The sequence below is a fragment of the Podarcis filfolensis genome (genome assembly GCF_964270895.1).
Source record: "Podarcis filfolensis genome assembly, chromosome: 6".
NCBI classification, from domain to species: Eukaryota; Metazoa; Chordata; class Lepidosauria; order Squamata; family Lacertidae; genus Podarcis; species Podarcis filfolensis.
The window spans coordinates 41,798,355-41,817,500 of record NC_139609.1 but is presented as its reverse complement, the minus strand read 5'-3'; the positions used below and the strand labels follow the sequence as shown (position 1 = coordinate 41,817,500).

The following is a 19,146-nucleotide window of genomic DNA, read 5'->3' as shown; positions in this document are numbered from 1 at the left end:
TGCGGAGAGGAGACGTTTGAAATCGCCCGGGCTCTCCTTGCACCCGAAGACGTCGCTACTGTTCCATACAAAACAATAATGGAACAGCTGAAGGGGCACTTTTCGCCACAGCCCTCTGTGGTGGCTCGTCGAAATGCCTTCTATGCAAAGCGGCAAGCCCCTGGGGAAACCATAACTGGGTTTGTGACCTCTCTCCGCCAAGCTGCCCGGTTCTGCAACTTCTCAGAGCTGGAGAACATGCTTCGTGACCGCCTCGTCGGTGGCCTGAAGGATGAGAAGCTGCAACGACGCCTCTACGCTAAGAAGGACCTAACGTTCCAGGTCGCTCTGGAGGAGGCCCTGGCAACGGAAGCTGCCGAGAGGTCGACGCAAGAGGCACGGCCGAGCCAGCCGTCCCAACCGAGGGTCCACCACGAAGACCTCACCGACGACTCAGGATCCAACAGGGAGGAGGTGCACCGAGTACAGCAGCGCACTCAAGCAGCCCACATACCACAGCTGCCTCGACGAGAAGCAGGGAACTGCGCAAGCTGTGGAGACAGTCACGAGAGGAGGACCTGCCGTTTCCGCAACGCAGAGTGCAGGCAGTGCAGAAAATTGGGACACATCGCCCGGGTGTGTCGAGCTCGGCCCACCCGACGCCAGGCATCAGATGACCAATCCAAGAGCCCCAGGTCCCGGGGCCCAACACACCAAGGCAACTCGACGGAGCTCACGGACTTCCAGGTATACCAGTTGCCCCACCCCAACGTAGAGAAAATTTATGTAGAGGTACACATAGAGGGGGCCCCATGCCGCATGGAGCTTGACACGGGTTCAACTCTATCCATAATCTCGGCAAGGACCTTAAGGAAACTGTGTCCTACTGGGGGTCCCAAACTCAGGCCGGCCCCATTCACCCTCCGGGACTTCCAGAAACGTAAGGTCCCCACAATGGGGGTGGGGACCTTCAGGGTGCAATACCGAGGGCGGACGCGGCAACTGGACTTGCTTGTGGTCAAGGGCCCCTACATTAGCTTACTGGGATTGGCATGGTTTGGACCACTGGGGCTAGCCGTCACCGGGGTGAACCACACGAGCTTACAAGTGGACGTGGACGCCATATGCAAGGAATTTCCGGGGGTTTTTGATGGGAAATTGGGACAGTATACGGGCCCCCCCATTGCTCTACAGCTTGACCCCGCAGTACGACCAGTCAGGCTCAAGGCCCGCCGGGTCCCGTTCGCCCTGAAACCCCGTATAGACGAGGAATTGGACCGACTCGTGGAGCAAGGCGTGCTGGAGCCGGTGCCTAATGCCCCCTGGGAAACCCCAATCGTCACACCCGTCAAGCCGAATGGTTCGGTCCGCATCTGCGCAGACTACAAATGTACCATAAACAAGGCCCTCACGGCCCATGCATACCCAGTGCCAGTGGTCAGCCATGTCCTTGCCACCCTGGCTGGGTCGAAAATTTTTGGCAAGCTGGACTTGGCCCAAGCATATCAACAACTGCCAGTAGATGAGGCCACAGCAGAGGCACAGACGATTGTGACGCACAGAGGAGCGTTCAGGGTAAAGCGGCTGCAATTCGGTGTCAGCGTGGCACCAGGCATATTCCAGAATCTAATGGACTCTCTCCTTAAAGGGATTCCTGGCGTCACCCCCTTCTTCGATGATGTGTTGATTGCCGGGCCCACACCAGAGGAGTTTGAGGACCGCCTCCGCACCGTTCTGCACCGTTTCCAGACGGCGGGTCTCAAGGTGAAGCGGGAAAAATGTCTACTAGGAGTGCCTCAGGTGGACTTTCTGGGATTTATGGTGGACGCAGAAGGGGTCCACCCGACTGGGGACAAGGTACGGGCCATTTGTGATGCCCCAGCGCCCAAGAACAAGACTGAACTTCAGGCCTTCTTGGGACTATTGAACTTTTACCATTCCTTCCTTCCCCACAAGGCGGCGGTAGCGGAGCCCCTACACAGACTCCTGGACAAGCGGGCCCCTTGGGTGTGGGGCCAGCACCAGGAGGCCGCATTCCAGGCAGTCAAGGACTTGCTTGTCTCAAACTCGGTCTTGGCACACTTCGACGAGAGGCTGCCGGTGGTGCTAGCATGCGACGCCTCACCCTATGGCATTGGCGCTGTCCTGGGACACCAACTCCCGGATGGAAGAGAGGTACCGGTGGCATACTTTTCCCAGACACTCAACGCAACCGAGCGGAACTACTCGCAAATCGACAAGGAGGGTCTGGCAATCGTGAAGGGAGTAAAAAAATTCCATGATTTCTTGTACGGGCGGCCCTTCACCGTGGTGACTGACCACAAGCCCTTGCTTGGCTTGTTTGCCTCCGAAAAGCAGACCCCCCAAGTGCTGTCTCCTCGTGTCCTCAGGTGGTCAATTTTCCTTGCCAGCTACCAGTATGCACTGATTCACCGCCCTGGGAAGGCGATGGGCCATGCGGACGCCCTCAGCAGGCTACCACTACCGGAAACAGGCCCCGACCCAGCACCTGCACAAGAGGTTATGAGCCTGGAGCTGCTTCCCGACCGCCCCATTCAGGCACAAGAAGTTGCACACCATTCCAAGAAAGATAGGGTCATCTCCCGCGTCCTGGACTGGGTGTGGAGGGGATGGCCCAGCAGCAGCCCCGGGCCAGAATTCGCCGGCTACACAACCCGCAAACATGAACTGTCAGCCCACAAGGGGTGCCTGTTATGGGGAAGCAGGGTCGTTGTTCCCCAGCCCCTCCGCAAAAGGGTCCTCACAGCCCTACACGAGACACACCCAGGGGTAGTAAGAATGAAGGCCCTTGCCAGGAGTTATGTGTGGTGGCCGGGGATCGACGGAGAGATAGAGGCCTGGGTCAAACACTGCCAGGCCTGCCAAGAATCCCGCCCAGATCCCCCAAGGGCCCCAGTCCAGTCCTGGGAGTCCGCCCGAGCACCATGGTCACGCCTGCATGTGGACTTCGCTGGCCCCTTTCAGGGGAAAACATTCTTCATAGTGGTGGACTCCTACACCAAATGGCTGGAAGTCGCACTGGTACCGTCCACTTCTACGTCCGCAGCCATCCGGGTACTATGCAGGCTGTTTGCAACCCACGGGCTCCCTGACACTCTCGTCTCAGACAACGGGACTGCATTTACGTCAGGAGAATTCCAAACCTTCACAGCGCAGAACGCCATCCGCCACATCCGTTCGGCGCCATTCCACCCTGCCACCAATGGCCAAGCAGAACGCATGGTGCGGACCACCAAGGACACCCTTCGCCGCATGACGCAAGGGGATTGGGAGTACCGCCTTGCCACATTCCTCCTAGCACAACACAGCACCCCCAGCTCAACGACTGGCCGGAGCCCCGCTGAACTACTAATGGGTCGGCGCCTTGCAATCAGATTGGACCGCCTTCACCCCGATAGAGCTCAGGATGAGGTAGTGGTGGGGGAAGGCAGGAACCCCCGGACCTTCGAGGCCCAGGACCCAGTGTACGCAAAGAATTTTGGGGCAGGCCCAGCATGGGTACCCGCCACAGTCACCAGGGTCACTGGTCCCGTGTCGTACGAGGTGCTAACGGATGGGGGGCAATGCTGGCGCCGCCACTGTGACCAGATACGGCGACGATTCCCGGGAGAAAACCAGGAGGAGGAAAGGTCAGAGGAGTCCCAAGGGAACAGAGGGGCAGTGAGGCCCATAGAGCAGGAGGGGCCAGCAGGAGAGGCAGAATCAGTAAATACAGAGAGGACCCGCGAAGCCAAAAGGACACCGGAACCAGAACCACGACTGAGCGAGCCGGTTGCACCAGACCAGACAGGCCCATCACAGCCAGCATCCTTGGAACATGAGCCAGAACCTGAACCCCGGACCAGGGAACACCCCAGGCCGCAACGCACACGTAGGCCACCGGCGTACCTCGAGGACTATGAATGCGACCTCCCGGGCAGGACTGGAACTTAGAGGGGAGGGGTGTTATGTACTGAGTTGAATAGGATCCAAACTGCAGCAGTCTGATTGGTCCTAGAACAATAGGATTCAGAATGCAGCAGTCAGATTGGTCCTAGAACAATGCAGCAATATGATTGGTTGGCAGGAACCACCCAATCATGCTCCAGATAGAAGTGAATCCACAACCTGATTGGCTTACAGTAGAATTCCGGAATTAGCCAATCATGTGCAGCCCATTGTGTAAATAATGTATATAAAGCAGATACCTTGAGGGGACTTTCATTCATTCCTCCTCACCACTATGAGCTGAATAAAGAGCATGAAATCACTTTGCGACTCTGAGTATATTTCACCCTCTTAGTGAGTGGCACTGATACCTGTGAGATCACCTGTACCAACACTGCTTCTGCCCAACAATTAAAAGCACATAGCAGGTGGCCTAGTCTGTTTTGCATCACTCCTAATGCAACATGCTGACTCTCAGTGTACAGCATAATGGTTAATCTTTATTTGTGTGGATCAAGTGTTTTTGCCCATAAGCTTTATGAATTTTAATTTATTTCATTTCATTTTTACATTCAGTTCCAGGTTGCTTGCGAAGGTCTTTCTTATACAGGGTAATCTACAGGGGAAAATCATCCAATGAATAAGCATATCATTATAACACAGTTTTGAAATTATTGGGTGTCACAGGGGTATTTGAGAGCACTTCACAATTCACTTTTCTCCCTTTAAGGCAATATCTAATTGGTTAAACAATTTACGTTCAATGCAATAAATGGGAAACTGAGTCTATCGCCACCACATTGGATTCAAGTTTCACATTTGACGAGGCTGCTGTGATTGAGATTTAAAGCTTTCATTTATCTCAGCAGGATGAAGCACCCTCCAGTGACTATTAGAAAAAAAGTGTATTTTTAGGCATTCATGGGAAATAGTCGATTGAAGTTCAGCCAAATAAAGAAAAAGGTGTGAATTTCTTGATGTCAGAGTAACAGATGACTTTTTGGTATATATGCAAAATGAAAAAAAAACACAGTGGCAGATATTAAACATATATATTTGCTGCATGTTCTGAACATGTATCTATTAATTATATTTTCCACATGATTTATATTCTGGTTCAAAAGGTCATATGAATTCATTCAGAAGTGTACAGAAAAGTCCTGCACAAGGGGACCATCAACACTGCTCATGCAATGTGATTCCCTCTATCCATTGAACTGCATAGGAAAACATATATCAATACTTTTGCCAGAGTCTCCATGCCTGAAGGGAGTTTCTATATCAGACCACAGCCATTCAAAGTGTCTACCTAAATAACAATAATAACAATGTAAAAAAACTGAAATTAATACTAGTGGAAAATAGAAAACGCTTTTAGGGCCCTTCTATTGCTCTTCCAAGTAACTTCTCAAATATTTCACTAAGCAGTTTCAGTGTTTGGCCCCATGCATGGCTTGCCACCATTCTGCACTGCTGGGTTGTTACATTCCCGCCTTCTTGTCCGTTGTCCTCCAGAAGCTGCAGACCAGCTAGACCAACAGCTCCAGTTCCCATCTATAGCAACATCTGGAATAATGAAAGATTAAAATCAGGGTTACTGTAAAAGTATTACAGATTTGGTGCTGGCCCGGTGTCAGTCTTCCTCTCTTCTGCTAGTTCTCCTTATTTAGGTTCTGCACTAGCAGACATCTTGGATACGGTGAGAGTGACCATGCATCAAAGTGATACATTTAGCTGTGAGCAAGACGGATTTGAAATTGATAACTACACCTGAATCTAAAAGACATTTCTTTATCACACACCATGCTACTGATTCATTTAAAAATCTGGAACATTATTCAGGATGTAGTAGCTTGAGAACTTACTTCATGAAGGTGCCTTCTCTAGATCAATTCACAGCATGAACATGGAGGCTAAGAAATAGCCTCATGATAACTTAACCCACCCAACACCTTAAAATGGCCACGTAAATATTTATAGTCAGGCAAGAGGTACAGGTGGTTTACATGTGAGGTACAGCTGTTTGCATTAGCAGGGGGAGCTCTGAAAGTGCAGATCTGCCAGTCTGCAGCAGATTCTTTCTTCAAAGGTGTCTTTCCTCAAGAAGGAGGCTGCCCAGCCCTGAGCACTGGGGTGCCAAAGAGTTCTCGAAGGCACCGATCAAGCTGTCTGTCAACTGACTCAATCTACACTTCCAAAGATCTCTTTTCAGGTAGGAGCCTGATGACCATTGCAGAGGGATGCCTTTAACAGCACAGACTGGCAGTCAGCTGGCTAGATCTATACCTTGAAAGGTCTCCTTCCTATAGTAGGAAGTCACCCTGAGCTGGGAGGGAAAAAGCATGGGGGCCAGACTAGTAACAAGCAAAGGAACACACAGTTCTAAGCAACCTCAGGATTTGTACAGCACAGGAAAAGCAACCAGGTGGTTGCAGACTACAGATCCTACTATCCTTGACCATTGGCCATCCTAACTGGGGCAGATGGGATTTATAGTCCAAAACATCTGGAAAGTATCTGGGATAGTGCATGTCAATGCTTTCAGAAGAGCATTAGAACTGAGAGATGCACCCCCTCTCCACCCACAAAATATACATATTATAGAATTATATTTTACTTTGGCAAACCTTCCTAGATGAGTAAGAAAAGGATAGGTAGCATCCAAATTGCTTTGGACAGTTTAAATATAAAGCCATATGTAAATACTTCTAAATAAAAACAAACAAATGCATCATTCTGTAGTCATTTTCTCCCAATAGTTTGTTCTTTTTCTTTTCTTTTTCTTTATATAAAAAAAATCCTTTTAATCTCTTACCTGTCCTTAGTGTGTTTTCACAGGCAAGACCCCGATGTCCCAGGGGGCATATACACTCGCAGTGAGTCCCTGAAAAACACAGTAGGTAGAGTCAACCCATTCTTCTGAACCCATTTTATATATACAAACAAAGCCTCAAGAAGCAGGTAAAAAAAAAATGTAGTGCAGAAAGGGTAGGAAGCAATCAGCACAATGTTGGCTCTTTCCCAATCCTTTCTAAAGAGGTGGCAGTAACAACACAGGAAAAGCTGACGTTGTACTTCTGCAAGAGGGTTGTAAATGGGAGTGCTCCTCGCCCTGATCTCACTAGTGTTGAAACTATGCTTATCACGAACACTAGTCTTCAACTGGTTGTTCAGGAGCCACTACTAGACTGAAGCCTGATCTGACAGTAAAGAAAGAAAGGGGTCCCTAGTTGCATGCTTCAGTTAAAAGTGGGGCTGGGTCCCAAAAGGTTGAAAACTGCTGATCTCGCAGAACTTGTGATGCACCAAGCCAAATGCAACCCACCACCAATGTATAGCTGCCTACAAGGGTCTTGGTGAGCCTCGTGTTTTGCCAAAAGGTGATGTGCAAGACCCCTGAGACCCTGGAGAGCAACTGCTAATCAGAGCTGGCCCTACTGAGCTAGCTGAACAAACGGTGTGTCTTGATATCAGACAGCTCGCTCTCTCCCTGTCTTTGCACTGAGACTTATTGGGTAGCTGCTCACAGCGCCGATCATTCTTGATGTACCGATACCCTAACAAAGTATGAAGACAGCTTCATATGTCCGAGTGACTCATTTTATTACAATTCAAAAATTACTTTCCCCTGTGCAGTGAAGCCAGTGTCATCTTCAAAGCAAGAGCAGCCCAAACCGTGAGTGGGGTGGGGGAAGCGCTCAATGCGGAATCTCTGGTGATGATAATGATAACAGTCTTTAGCAGTTGCAGATGGCATTTCATCTTCCAAGAGCTGGGAGAAACACTAATTAATGGCCAGAGAGCTAGTCAGCTTGCTAAGCTTAGCAAAGCTATTTCCGAAAGAGATTTCAAGCAGATTGCAACTTTGTGTTTTATGCATAATTGAGTTGGAAAAGCCTTCCTAAATGTAAATGATTAAGATTACATTCCACTTGCCAAAGCGGCACAGTCCGCTATCTCGCTGCACTGCCCACGAAACAATAGTGACATTTAAATGAATATCTCTTCTTATTATATTCCCTTCGTGATATTTAATGGGAAAACGAAGACAGCTGGGGCAAAAGCACACTCTTTCCTGATCAGTGATGTCGGGCATGAAAGGGGAGAGGCCACATCTTACCTTTCAAAAAAGCATTTCCATTGCCCTGGCACTGACTGCAGTGACAGCTACTCGTTTCCTGTTGAAACTCTTCCAGGGCACGCCTCAAGTTTTGTTTCAGAGTATTTGCATTTGCAAAGGTGGTGGCAGTTGCTAATTCATACAGTGGCTCCACCTATGTTGAGAGGGGAGAAGTGGTAATATACTTTAAATTAAAAATGTTTTTAGAGTGCATTGCAGTCATCCAGTCTTGAAGTCACCAATGCCTGAACCACTGTGGTCATGCTTTCCTTGTCCAGAAACAGCCCTAGTTGTCACATCTGTCACAGCTGGTTAAAGGCACTTCAGTCCACTGAAGTTACATAAGTTTAAGTTTTGGATTATAACTTCCATCAGCACTGACCATGCTGGCTGTGGGCCTCAGACCCAGCACCAGTGTTTGCTCAGGTCTGGCACTGACCCCAGGGCTCAGAAGGTCTGACCCAGATGTGCCACCCATCACTACTCTCCCCTCAAACCAAGTGGTGGGTGGGCATCAGTGACACCTTTGAAAGAGAGTCAAGCTCAGCTTCCCTCCACAGTCACTGTCGTCAGAGTTAATACTTGAACACTATATCCGTTATATCCACCCCTCGCAATCAGATTTTAATAGCTATTGTTAAACTAGAGTTGGGGGACCTTTTGGGGTCAAGGTCCATGCTCCTGTGATGGTGATCTATTGGGGGCCAACTTGCTCGTGGGTAAGGTACAAACCAGCCAGTGGGCAGAGTCCTAGTTCCTCTCTCTTTATCTGTTACCAGCTTTCACTCTCTTTCTGAACTCTCCTTTCTCCCCAGCAAGTGGAGGAGAGATTGCTCTCACCAGAGGTCTGAATTGTTAGCCTACAAGGGTCTTTTGAAATGAGGCTCAGGGCTACATGCAACCCAAGGACTACAGCTTGCCCACCCTTAGGTTTCAATCCAAAGATGTGCCGATGGAAGGAGACCAGTAGAAGGTGATTTTTGTATCCCTTCCTCCTCCAGAGTAAACACTCCAGAATAGGGATGGAACAGAAATTCAACTCAGTTTTCATTTAAAGCTGAATCGATGAAATTTTCACTTTCCAAAACAAAAGTGTAGCCATACTTCAGAATTCGCACATCCAATTTTTGCAATGCAGTTCTCCAAATAAGCAATGTTTGTATAAATGCATATATATGGGGTAAGTGTGCATAAAAATGAAGACATGGGGGGAAATAACATGCAAAAATATATTTGGGAAATTGCTTGCAAAAATGTTAAAGCTGGGTATAAAGTTGTGTTAAGAGAAATTTGCACAAGAATGCTAATGAATTTTCATGAGGATAATTGCACATTGCTGCAAAATGTGGAGAACTGAATTTATGATCAAGGAAATGAGAAAGAGGGAACTGAATTGGGTGGGAAATGCTTTTTTAAAAAAATGGACGAGGACACCTTCCATGAGAGCACCCAACCCTTAGGAGAGACATGGGAACTCCTTGGGGAAGTCAGGGCACTGTAAAGTAATCTTCTACTGACCATTTCTAGCCATTTCTCTGGTTAGAAACGAATGTGAAATTTAATTGATCGTGTCTTTTCTCTTTCAGTCATATAATCAAATTTATTTTTCCATCTTGATTACATCACAGTTTCAAATCCAATGTGAAAATGTGAAATTTTAGCAAATTTGTACAAGCCTTGTATCCCCAAACACATTTCAGTTTGTCAATATAGCATTGTGATTGCTCTACATCACCTTCATCCGGATGATTTCAGGGTTGTATTGAACAGCATCTCCCCACTCTTGCATCAGTTCTGCAGTGGGCAGGTCTTTGTAAGCAAGTGTTGTTATATATTCGCTTGCACCTCCACGAACGAGGGCGACAAAGTCCTCCACAATTTTCCTTTCTGCTGTGTTATCTGTAGAGGCACAATTAAACACATCAATTCAGATTACGTGTGCATCCGTACATGAATATTTATCATCTGATAACTGTAACTTCAAGCACTGATTTAGACAAGTGGAAAGACCTCCTGCACACAAGGCTGGAAACGGAATGCCATCCTTCCTTCTAATAATGAACCCAGGATGTTTCAGAAGGATAGGAAAGGAAAAGGAATGCTCTTTTCCTTTCAAGCTTTCCAGAATCTATAAAGACACTCCCTGGCAATAAAATCCCCTTATGATAAAGCTTCAAAATGTTCAGGTTCGAACCTTTCAAACCTCTAGCGCAGGTATCTGGAACCTTTGGCGCTCCAGATGTTGCTGAACGACAACTCCCAGAATCCCTGGCAATCGGGCATGCTTTCTGGGGCTGACGGGAATTATAGTTTAGCAACATCTAGAGGACCAAAGGTTATCCACACTTGATCAAGTATTAGTAGTACAGTGGTACCTCGGGTTACATACGCTTCAGGTTACATACTCCGCTAACCCAGAAATAGTGCTTCAGGTTAAGAACTTTGCTTCAGGATGAGAACAGAAATTGTGCTCCGGCAGTGCGACGGCAGCGGGAGGTCCCATTAGCTAAAGTGGTGCTTCAGGTTAAGAACAGTTTCAGGTTAAGTACGGACCTCCATAACGAATTAAGTACTTAACCCAAGGTACCACTGTATAGCACAGCAGGATAAGGCGAGGTAACTTTTTTTTAAAAAAAAGTGCCCATCAAGACTTCTCCACTCTTGAAACTTTCCCAACCCCGACCTGAATAGCACAAGATTCCTGCACCAGGTTGTCCAGAAATGTGAAGAGGAACACGCCACTTAGCAGCTTGGGACGCTGCAATGTCCACTTGTATCACCTTAAATTTAATATCGTTAAACAGAGGCAATATAAGCAACGAGCTGAAGTGAGTAAGGTATTATTCACTGTTTTATGCAATCATTTTAAATTATTTTTTAAATTGTATCTTTGTGATCCTCTAGATTAGCTTTCTGGTGTCCTCAAGAGATTTTGTCTTCAAGAGATTTTGGATCACAACACTAGTCTGCCCCAGGCAGCGTGGCTATTCAAGTTGTAGTCTCAAACACCTGAAAGGCAACAGGTTGGGGAAGTCCACTTTAAGCCCTGTTTATAATTACTATTTTATAAAACTATCAAAGATCAGTCATGCCTTACTTTAAATTGATTTATATAGTGTGTCTTTGGTAAACTGCTGATGGTGCTTTTTCTGCCTTCCTTTTCTCTTTCTTCGTTTGTGTTATTATTTTAGTATGTTTTGAAGGATATATACAAAAAGGCTGCTATTTTCTGTTTCCTATGTTCGTAAGCGGGTGGCACTGTGGGTAAAACCTCAGTGCCTAGGACTTGCCAATCGTATGGTCGGCGGTTCGAATCCCCACGGTGGGGTGAGCTCCCGTCATTCGGTCCCAGCTCCTGCCCACCTAGCAGTTCGAAAGCACTCTTAAGTGCAAGTAGATAAATAGGGACCGCTTTATAGCGGGAAGGTAAACGGCGTTTCCGTGCGCTGTGCTGGTGCTGGCTCACCAGCTGCAGCTTCGTCACGCTGGCCACGTGACCCGGAAGTGTCTTCAGACGGCGCCGGCTCACGGCCTTTAGAGCGAGATGAGCACGCAACCCCAGAGTCAGACACGACTGGCCCGTACGGGCAGGGGTACCTTTACCTTTACCTTTACCTTTACTATGTTTGTAAAAACTACTGAAACGTTATAGCAGCCCATTGTTTTTCAATGGACTGGTACATTTCAAAATAAAATACGCTTTTTACAGAACCGTCTCCTTTAAAATTCACATTTTATCAATAATTACAGTCACCTTTTAACAAAATTGTTTTCTTTTTGAAACAAGTATTTTGTTCATGAATGAAATTTCTAAATTAGTGTGTGGATTGTTCACATTCCTTGACCATGGTTCACTTACCTCCAATTTCTTTTAAAATGGCATCACAACCTGCAACTGATATTCCAGCCGATAGATAAAAACCATAAATATTTGCACCAACTTTGACTCCGTGATTTGTACAAGACTGGACATCGCTTAAAGAGTAGCCTTAAGGAGAAAGAGAGAGAGAGAGAGAACACAATATTTATTAAAAGAAGCAGGTTTGGATCCAAAATCTGTGTGAGTATATGCCACTTCCACTATCAGGAAGAATGCACCCAACCCCAGCTGCTCCGAGTGTCTCCTGACCCTCTGGATTCATATTGCTGGGAATTGCAACAGAGACAGAAAATAGGATCATAGGAACAAAAGAAGCTGCCTTATATTGAGTAAGACCTTTGTTCTATCTACCTCTGCATTGTCTACAATGACTCTCCAGCATTTCAGGTAGGTAACAATCCCAGCCCTACCTGGAGATGCTGGGGATTGAATCTGAGACCCTCTGTATGCAAAGCAGATGTTTTCCACCACTAAGCCAAGGCTCCTCCCAATTGGCACTGGGTAAGCAGAAAACAGTGGGATGTGGGTGGTGCTGTGGGTTAAACAAGAGAGCCTAGCGCTTGCTGATCAGAAGGTTGGTGGTTCGAATCCCTGTGACGGGGTGAGCTCCCGTTGCTCGGTCCCTGCTCCTGCCCACCTAGCAGTTTGAAAGCACGTCAAAGTGCAAGTAGATAAATAGGTACTGCTCTGGTGGGAAGGTAAACGGCGTTTCTGTGCGCTGCTCTGGTTCACCAGAAGCAGCTTAGTTATACTGGCCACATGACCCGGAAGCTGTACACCGGCTCCCTTGGCCAATAAAGCGAGATGAGCGCCACAACCCCAGAGTTGTCCGCAACTGGACCTAATGGTCAGGGGTCCCTTTACCTTTACTTTTAAGCAGAAAACAGCTAGAGAACACCCCAGAAAGCCATATAAAAACAGGTGCTTTCCTGTCTATTTGGAAGGAGGGGGAGTTTAACCCATTGCCCTACCACGGTCTTGATGGAATCAATCCTCTGTTCCTGCTATTTCCAGTCGGAGGAAAGCTGTCATTAGCACCAACAGGAGCTTTCTCCCCCTTGCAAATAGTGGGGATGGGGTTTGTGCATGAGGCGAAAAATGGTGAGTTAAAGCTCCCCAACTATTTGTTAAACAAATAAAAAACAGCTGCACAACGCCAAAGAATGCAATAAATATCACATCTACCTTGGCCCTTAGAGAAAGACTTGGGCTACTATCTATATATCAATATCAATATCAATATCAATATCAATATCAATATCAATATATCTATCTATCATCTATCATCTAAACATACACACAATGAAGGATAAATTCTTCACTGACAATAGTAGTGTGTTCTATTCTATTCTATTCTATTCTATTCTCTCCCTCCACAGCTGTGTTTCCAATGAAAATAGCACCCTTCACAAAGCAATCATGCTTAGATTGGGGTTGGGGTGGGGAAAGCTCTCATAGGCTCCAATGGGATTTCTATGCAGGGGTATGCAGGGCTGAGGTGGAGAGGCCACAGACTAGATGTGTCATGGCCCAGATATGGCCTAAGGGCTAGTAGTTCCCCATCCCTGTCCTATCCTCTTGCTATCCAATAAATGAGAAAACAGATTGCATGAGATTGGAAGCACTGATTCTTCATGACCAGGAATTTTACAGCTTCCCATCTCCTGAGCTCCCACATCCCCTGAAAACTCCCTGGAAAATGCTGCGGGACTTCCAGAGCATCAGCCACTAGAGAAATGTTGGTTGCACAGAAGTGCTTTGTTTGTGTGCATGGACTTCTCTGGATCCGAGTCACTACATGTCATAGAGAGGAATCCAGTAAGACCTTCTACAGACAGTTTGTCAAGCTCCCGTTGCCAATGGGTAAACAAGAGACTGAAGCTATTGATTAACAGCCCAAAGCTCTCTTTGTTCTACACAACAAACACTAGCCCTTGTGAAAGCACCATCCATCAAGCAGTAAGAGCAATGTCAGATAGGAGAGTCGTCACAGTAAATTATTTACCGCTTCTCAGAGTCCTACAATCTGTATGCTTACAGAAATGGAGAGGAGTGGCACAACTAGAAACCTTAGAGAACCTACAAGATTGAGAGGGGGTTAGCTTCAGATTTTATCAATGGATTTAGCCACTTTATTGTTCTTGGAAAGTGTTTCCGAGCCATTGTCAAGTGGTTGAAAAAATACTTTAACAGTGCAACTTTATACACCCCTGTGTGCACAAAGTATGTCCCACAAAGTTAAATGCGGCTTTCTCCCTGGTACTGGATTGTGGCTTAAATGACCATCATTTCTGTGATGCCATAGTCATCATACAGAAGCAACATAGGAAACATGAAACATTGCAGATATTTCTGCATGATACCAACCTATGTAACAATATCCCACACTAAATTTCTACTTATTACTTCCTTGTTAGAAATGCTGGGATTTTTTTTTAAAAAAATTCACACCTTCAAGTGGTTTGCATTGATCTAAAATAATAAAAGCAGCAATATCAACAATCACACACTAAAATGTAAAAACAAAACAAAAACGGAGTCAGTATTAAAACCTGGAGCTAAAACAACAGAACAGCCTGGCAGAATTAGAAGCTTTTTAGACTTTCCAGAAAGGCCAATTGTATGCATCTGTCACACCTCCTTTGAGAAAGGATTCCATTAAAGAGAACTGGAGCCATCACCAACTTCTTATGAATGACAATTTTGCCTTTCTTGGTGGCCGGTCCTGTAACCTCATTACTTCATCTCAACTCTTGGGGGTGAGGGAAATGAATACTGTATACAAGAAGGCATGGTGTCAGATAAATACCTTCCTTGTTCCTTAAGGAATTAAATATCAACATGACTTGTTACATTGCCTTTATTTATCTTGTTTCATACTCGGGAATTAAATTCTAGATTAAAAGATTAAATAATATATATGCAAGTTTCCAAGGCCCCCAATGTAAATGTACAGAGCTACAAGCCAAATGGTTAGGCCTTGAAAGTTCTGTGTCAAAATGATAACCAGGTCCATTGGGTTTGGGAGTCTAAGATAGTGGGATTAGCAGCATCACACATAATAATAGTAAATGCTCAGATCAGACAGATGGTTTTAAAATCTGAGCAAATAATAACAAACATAGTCACCAGCAGAAAGATACAGACATGTAATCACAAATATTTGTTGCTTTCTCATTGAAAGAGCCTGACAGTCAGCATCCAGCTAAATCAAACAAACAAATCTCTTTGCAGGAAAATGAATTAATCAGGTAACTATTGCTTTACACAAATATGCCACCTTGTGTGATGTCAAATACCTATGCTGGGTTCAGAACATTGTTCCATGTCACCATAAAACAATCTGGTTTGTCTACAGCCGTCTCTGCCCACATACCTGCTCTTTGAAGCTGCTCATCATTCAAGATCAAAGTATATTCATAAATTCCACCAAGGGTAGCTTCAGTAATGTAATGTGTTCCGTAGTCTCTGTAGAGTTCTCGATATTCCCCATAGCTGTACTCTAAAGGCAAGCGAAGAAGTCTCTGGAAGAACTCATGGTGAAGCATTAAATTCCGACTCTTCAGTTTATATTGGGCAACTTCCAGTTCGGAACGGGCATGGATAAATTTTCTAGACTAAATTGAAGCAAATGCATTCAAATGAGAGATAGGATATTTGTAAGGTCTTTCACCATTGCATTACAGGCCCCCATATATATTTATACATCCATAGATATATTTACAACAATCTGTGTTGCTGCTTGCACTAAATACATTTTGGAAATACAATAAAATATGAAAAATATATCACACTGAACCTCAGTATGAAATAAATGTACAGGTGATGCTGCTGCTGCTTTGATTGACTTACTACCTTTTACATTTGTTTCAAGGTGACTTATAAACCACTACAAATAGATTTTAAAATGGTACAAAAACAACTGAAAATAGGTTTTAAAATGATACAAAATGAATACCTAAGTTTGGAAAAGTTGGTTGGAACAGCAGCATCTTTAGTTGTTTCGAGAAAGCACAGGTATTCGCACAGAAGATGGGGGGCGTGCACACATTCACTGCACCCATTCATCAGGTCTCATGGAGAATCTGCACATAATCCTTCCATGAAAAGAGAACTGTACACATTTCCTAGTCAATATACATACTCCTCAACAGGCTTTGGGGAATGTGCATAGATTGACTGAATTTTGTACATTCTCCAGCTGTTATTTTGGCTGCATTTTGCACATTCTCCGAGCAATGTGCACACACCCCAGTCACTTTGCATAGTCTCCAAGAAGCATGACTTTTACCTCCTTTCATGTTCAGAAATGTCTGGTATGTGCTCTCCAGGCTGCTTTTGGCCCACTGGCTAATCATACATAGCCCTCTGCATTGGGTAACTAGCAGGAGTGGATTTAGGATGGTGCATAGAGGGGGCACCATCTCAAAGCCCAGCAAGTGAGGCAATGGGCTTTGGGAAGAAAATATGAGGCTCGTAGAGTCCTTCCTTTTCCTTCCTAAAGCCTAGTTAGTGCTTTCCCAGCTTTGGGAAGGATGTGAGAGGGCTCTGGGACTGCCTTTGGGAAGGCAGTGGAGCATGCCAAATATGGGCTCTGCACAGGGTGCCATAATACCCAAATCTGCCATGGTTCACAAGCCTGTCCTGTGCTGCCCCACCAACCCTACTGAATAATCATTTTGCCTTGGGTGAAGCCAGAAATAACACTGAGTTGTATGGTAGTCTATGGACTTCGTGACAAAGATACCCAGACTCATGTCTAAGCCAAAAATATGAGAAAATGTAATAGTAGAGTAACCTTCAAGAAAGTTGTGCCAGCTAGATGTATATTGTACATTGTGGGGAGGGGGGATATATGTATAGCTAACTAACTGTATTCACATGATTCATTCATCAAAATAAATCTTCAAGTTTAATTAGTGAATTAAAAATACACTAATTATTCTGGCACTGAATCAAATTTCCTAATGCACTTTAATAATAATAATAATAATAATAATAATAATAATAATAATAATTGTCAGTGCTATTTTTCTAGAAAAAGAGGTGCCGTCACCATGAATGCCTCCCTCATTCTCTTAAAATGGCAATGGCACCTGAGAGGTGCCGGAACTGAGTTTCAGCTAGAAAACTCCCCTGATAATTGTGTTGCCTAAGTATCTAAATCTTATAACCATTTTTTTTAAAAAAAAAATATTTTTTCATATCAGTGATAATAAGGTTTCTTCTCCCCATAATTTTGAGAGCTGAAGAATTTGAGGATTTTGTAGTGCTGAAATCCAGTCCCGCTTTTTAAGTATCAAGTGGTTTGTTTTGAAATAAATTCTACATGGATCAGTATCATCCTCCCGCAATGAAACTGCGAGTATTTCATGCAACCCACACTGCTTTCCTGAACAAAGCATTTCAGTGGATGCACCGACTCTTCCAAGGTGAATCGGCTTGCCTCAGTCTATAATTAAACTATGTAAGGCCTGCAAGCAGTTTTCATTATATATTACTGTCATGACTGCCCTGCAGTGGAATAGCTTGGTTTCTTTGCTTCTATTGCCATATTCTGAACTGACAGCACCTGTCTTGTTTCACCAGTCTAACATTAGCATGGCCTTTTATGCGCATGCTGACATCCCTCTGGAAATTCCAAGGACAGGAAGGCAGCCATCTCAGAAAGTACCCTTGGAAAAACAGATTCTTAAGCAGAAGTGAGCGGTGGGGCATCAGAGCTTTGAACCCAGCCTTCCTGTCAAATTCCTATCATACCTGTAGGGTACTCTCACACATCCCCTGTAGCCTTATCCAATAAACGGAAATGCACACTTTCACATGGCCAGATCTTTTGCATACATCCCTCCACAGATGTTCATTCCAATTCCTTCACAATATATATGCTTGCTGCCCATATACATCACTGCGCAACTTTCTTTCTGTGGAGCCTCCCTGAAATTATGGATCTGTGTAGCATTCTGTTATTGTTTGTATGGCGGTTTGTTTGTTTTTAAAGTATATATAGATCACTTTTCAGGAAGACCTCACGAAGTGGTTGGCATCACTTTAAAAAGAAAAGGGGGAAAAGATTACCATACAAGAAATACGACAACTCTTTTAGAAAAAAGCTGTTACTATATCTTCTTCATTCCCCCTCAGGGCATGAGGTTATGTGATAGTTGGCATATAGGTTTATAATAAATCAATAAAAACATACTTTAAAATAAAATAAAATAAAATGGAACATCTGTTTGGGAGGGGAAAGCAGATAAGAGTGTTTGGATTCAGGGCCCCCTAGGTGGTCAACACTGACACCAGTGACAACATGGAAATCCTATATATGAAGCCAGGGCTGCAGAAAATGTGACCCAGTAAGTCACTGTAGCTGCATCTACATCACACATTTAAAGCACTACGAACCTACTTTAAATAGCTATGGCTTCCCCCCAAGAATTCTGGGAGCTGTAGTTTTGTAGGGGTGCTGAGAGTTGGTTGGAGACCCCTATTTTATCCTCCTAGATCTATGATTTTCAGACATGCCACTGAAGAGAGATGGATTGTTAAACCACTCTGAGAACTGTAGCTCTGTGAGGGAAACAAGGGTCTCCGGACAACTTTAAGCACCCTTAACAATATATAGCTTCCAGTATTCTTTAAAGGAAGTCATGACTGTTTGAAGTGTGAAGATCGTGCTTTAATGTATGGTGTGGACTGAGTAATGTGTCAGAATGATTCCAGACCTGAACCATTGTTTTGGAGCTAATTCAGAAAGGGTGATGTGACAATAGAAAGAAATCTCTGAATATAATGATTTTCAGCTCTAAATGTGGTGTGAAAACATTTGAGCAAAACTAAAAACACCCTTACTTTTCCTAACTTCAAAACACAGTACACAGTGTTTCTAAAACTGTCCATGTTCACTAAAATGAACCTAGAGTTATGGAGAAGCATGTTTACCGTTGAAGAAAATCGTTTTGTCCTCTGAATGTACTTCTGGTACCTCTGGTCATCCTTACTGTAACCAACTTCAAACATGCCTGGTATTTTTATGCCAATGCTGAAGCTTTGTTGTTCCGCTTTTGCCTTGGAGACATTCTCTTCAAAACTTGAATAAGATTCATATTCAGTCAACGCAAATTCATACTTGCCTTTGGTCTAAACAAAAAACATGAATAAGGAACTTTTTGTATCCTGATTCCACACCTAAAGTTATCATAATTTTTGTAGTTTTCAT

At 44.9% G+C, this 19,146-nt stretch overlaps 1 protein-coding gene across 1 annotated transcript in view; it reads right to left on the bottom strand.

The window, feature by feature from the left end:
* Window positions 1-4,407: 4,407 nt before the first annotated feature.
* Window positions 4,408-19,146, bottom strand: part of C8B (complement C8 beta chain) — a 31,301-nt gene continuing 16,562 nt past the window's right edge. Inside the window, exons 6-12 of the mRNA XM_083619362.1 lie at window positions 18,870-19,067; window positions 15,304-15,544; window positions 11,907-12,035; window positions 9,783-9,946; window positions 8,048-8,201; window positions 6,743-6,811; window positions 4,408-5,493 (exon numbers count right to left, since the gene is read on the bottom strand). Of these exons, the coding sequence (XP_083475488.1) occupies window positions 5,348-5,493; window positions 6,743-6,811; window positions 8,048-8,201; window positions 9,783-9,946; window positions 11,907-12,035; window positions 15,304-15,544; window positions 18,870-19,067 (1,101 nt within the window). The 3' untranslated portion in view covers window positions 4,408-5,347. The remainder of the gene's footprint in view (window positions 5,494-6,742; window positions 6,812-8,047; window positions 8,202-9,782; window positions 9,947-11,906; window positions 12,036-15,303; window positions 15,545-18,869; window positions 19,068-19,146) is intronic.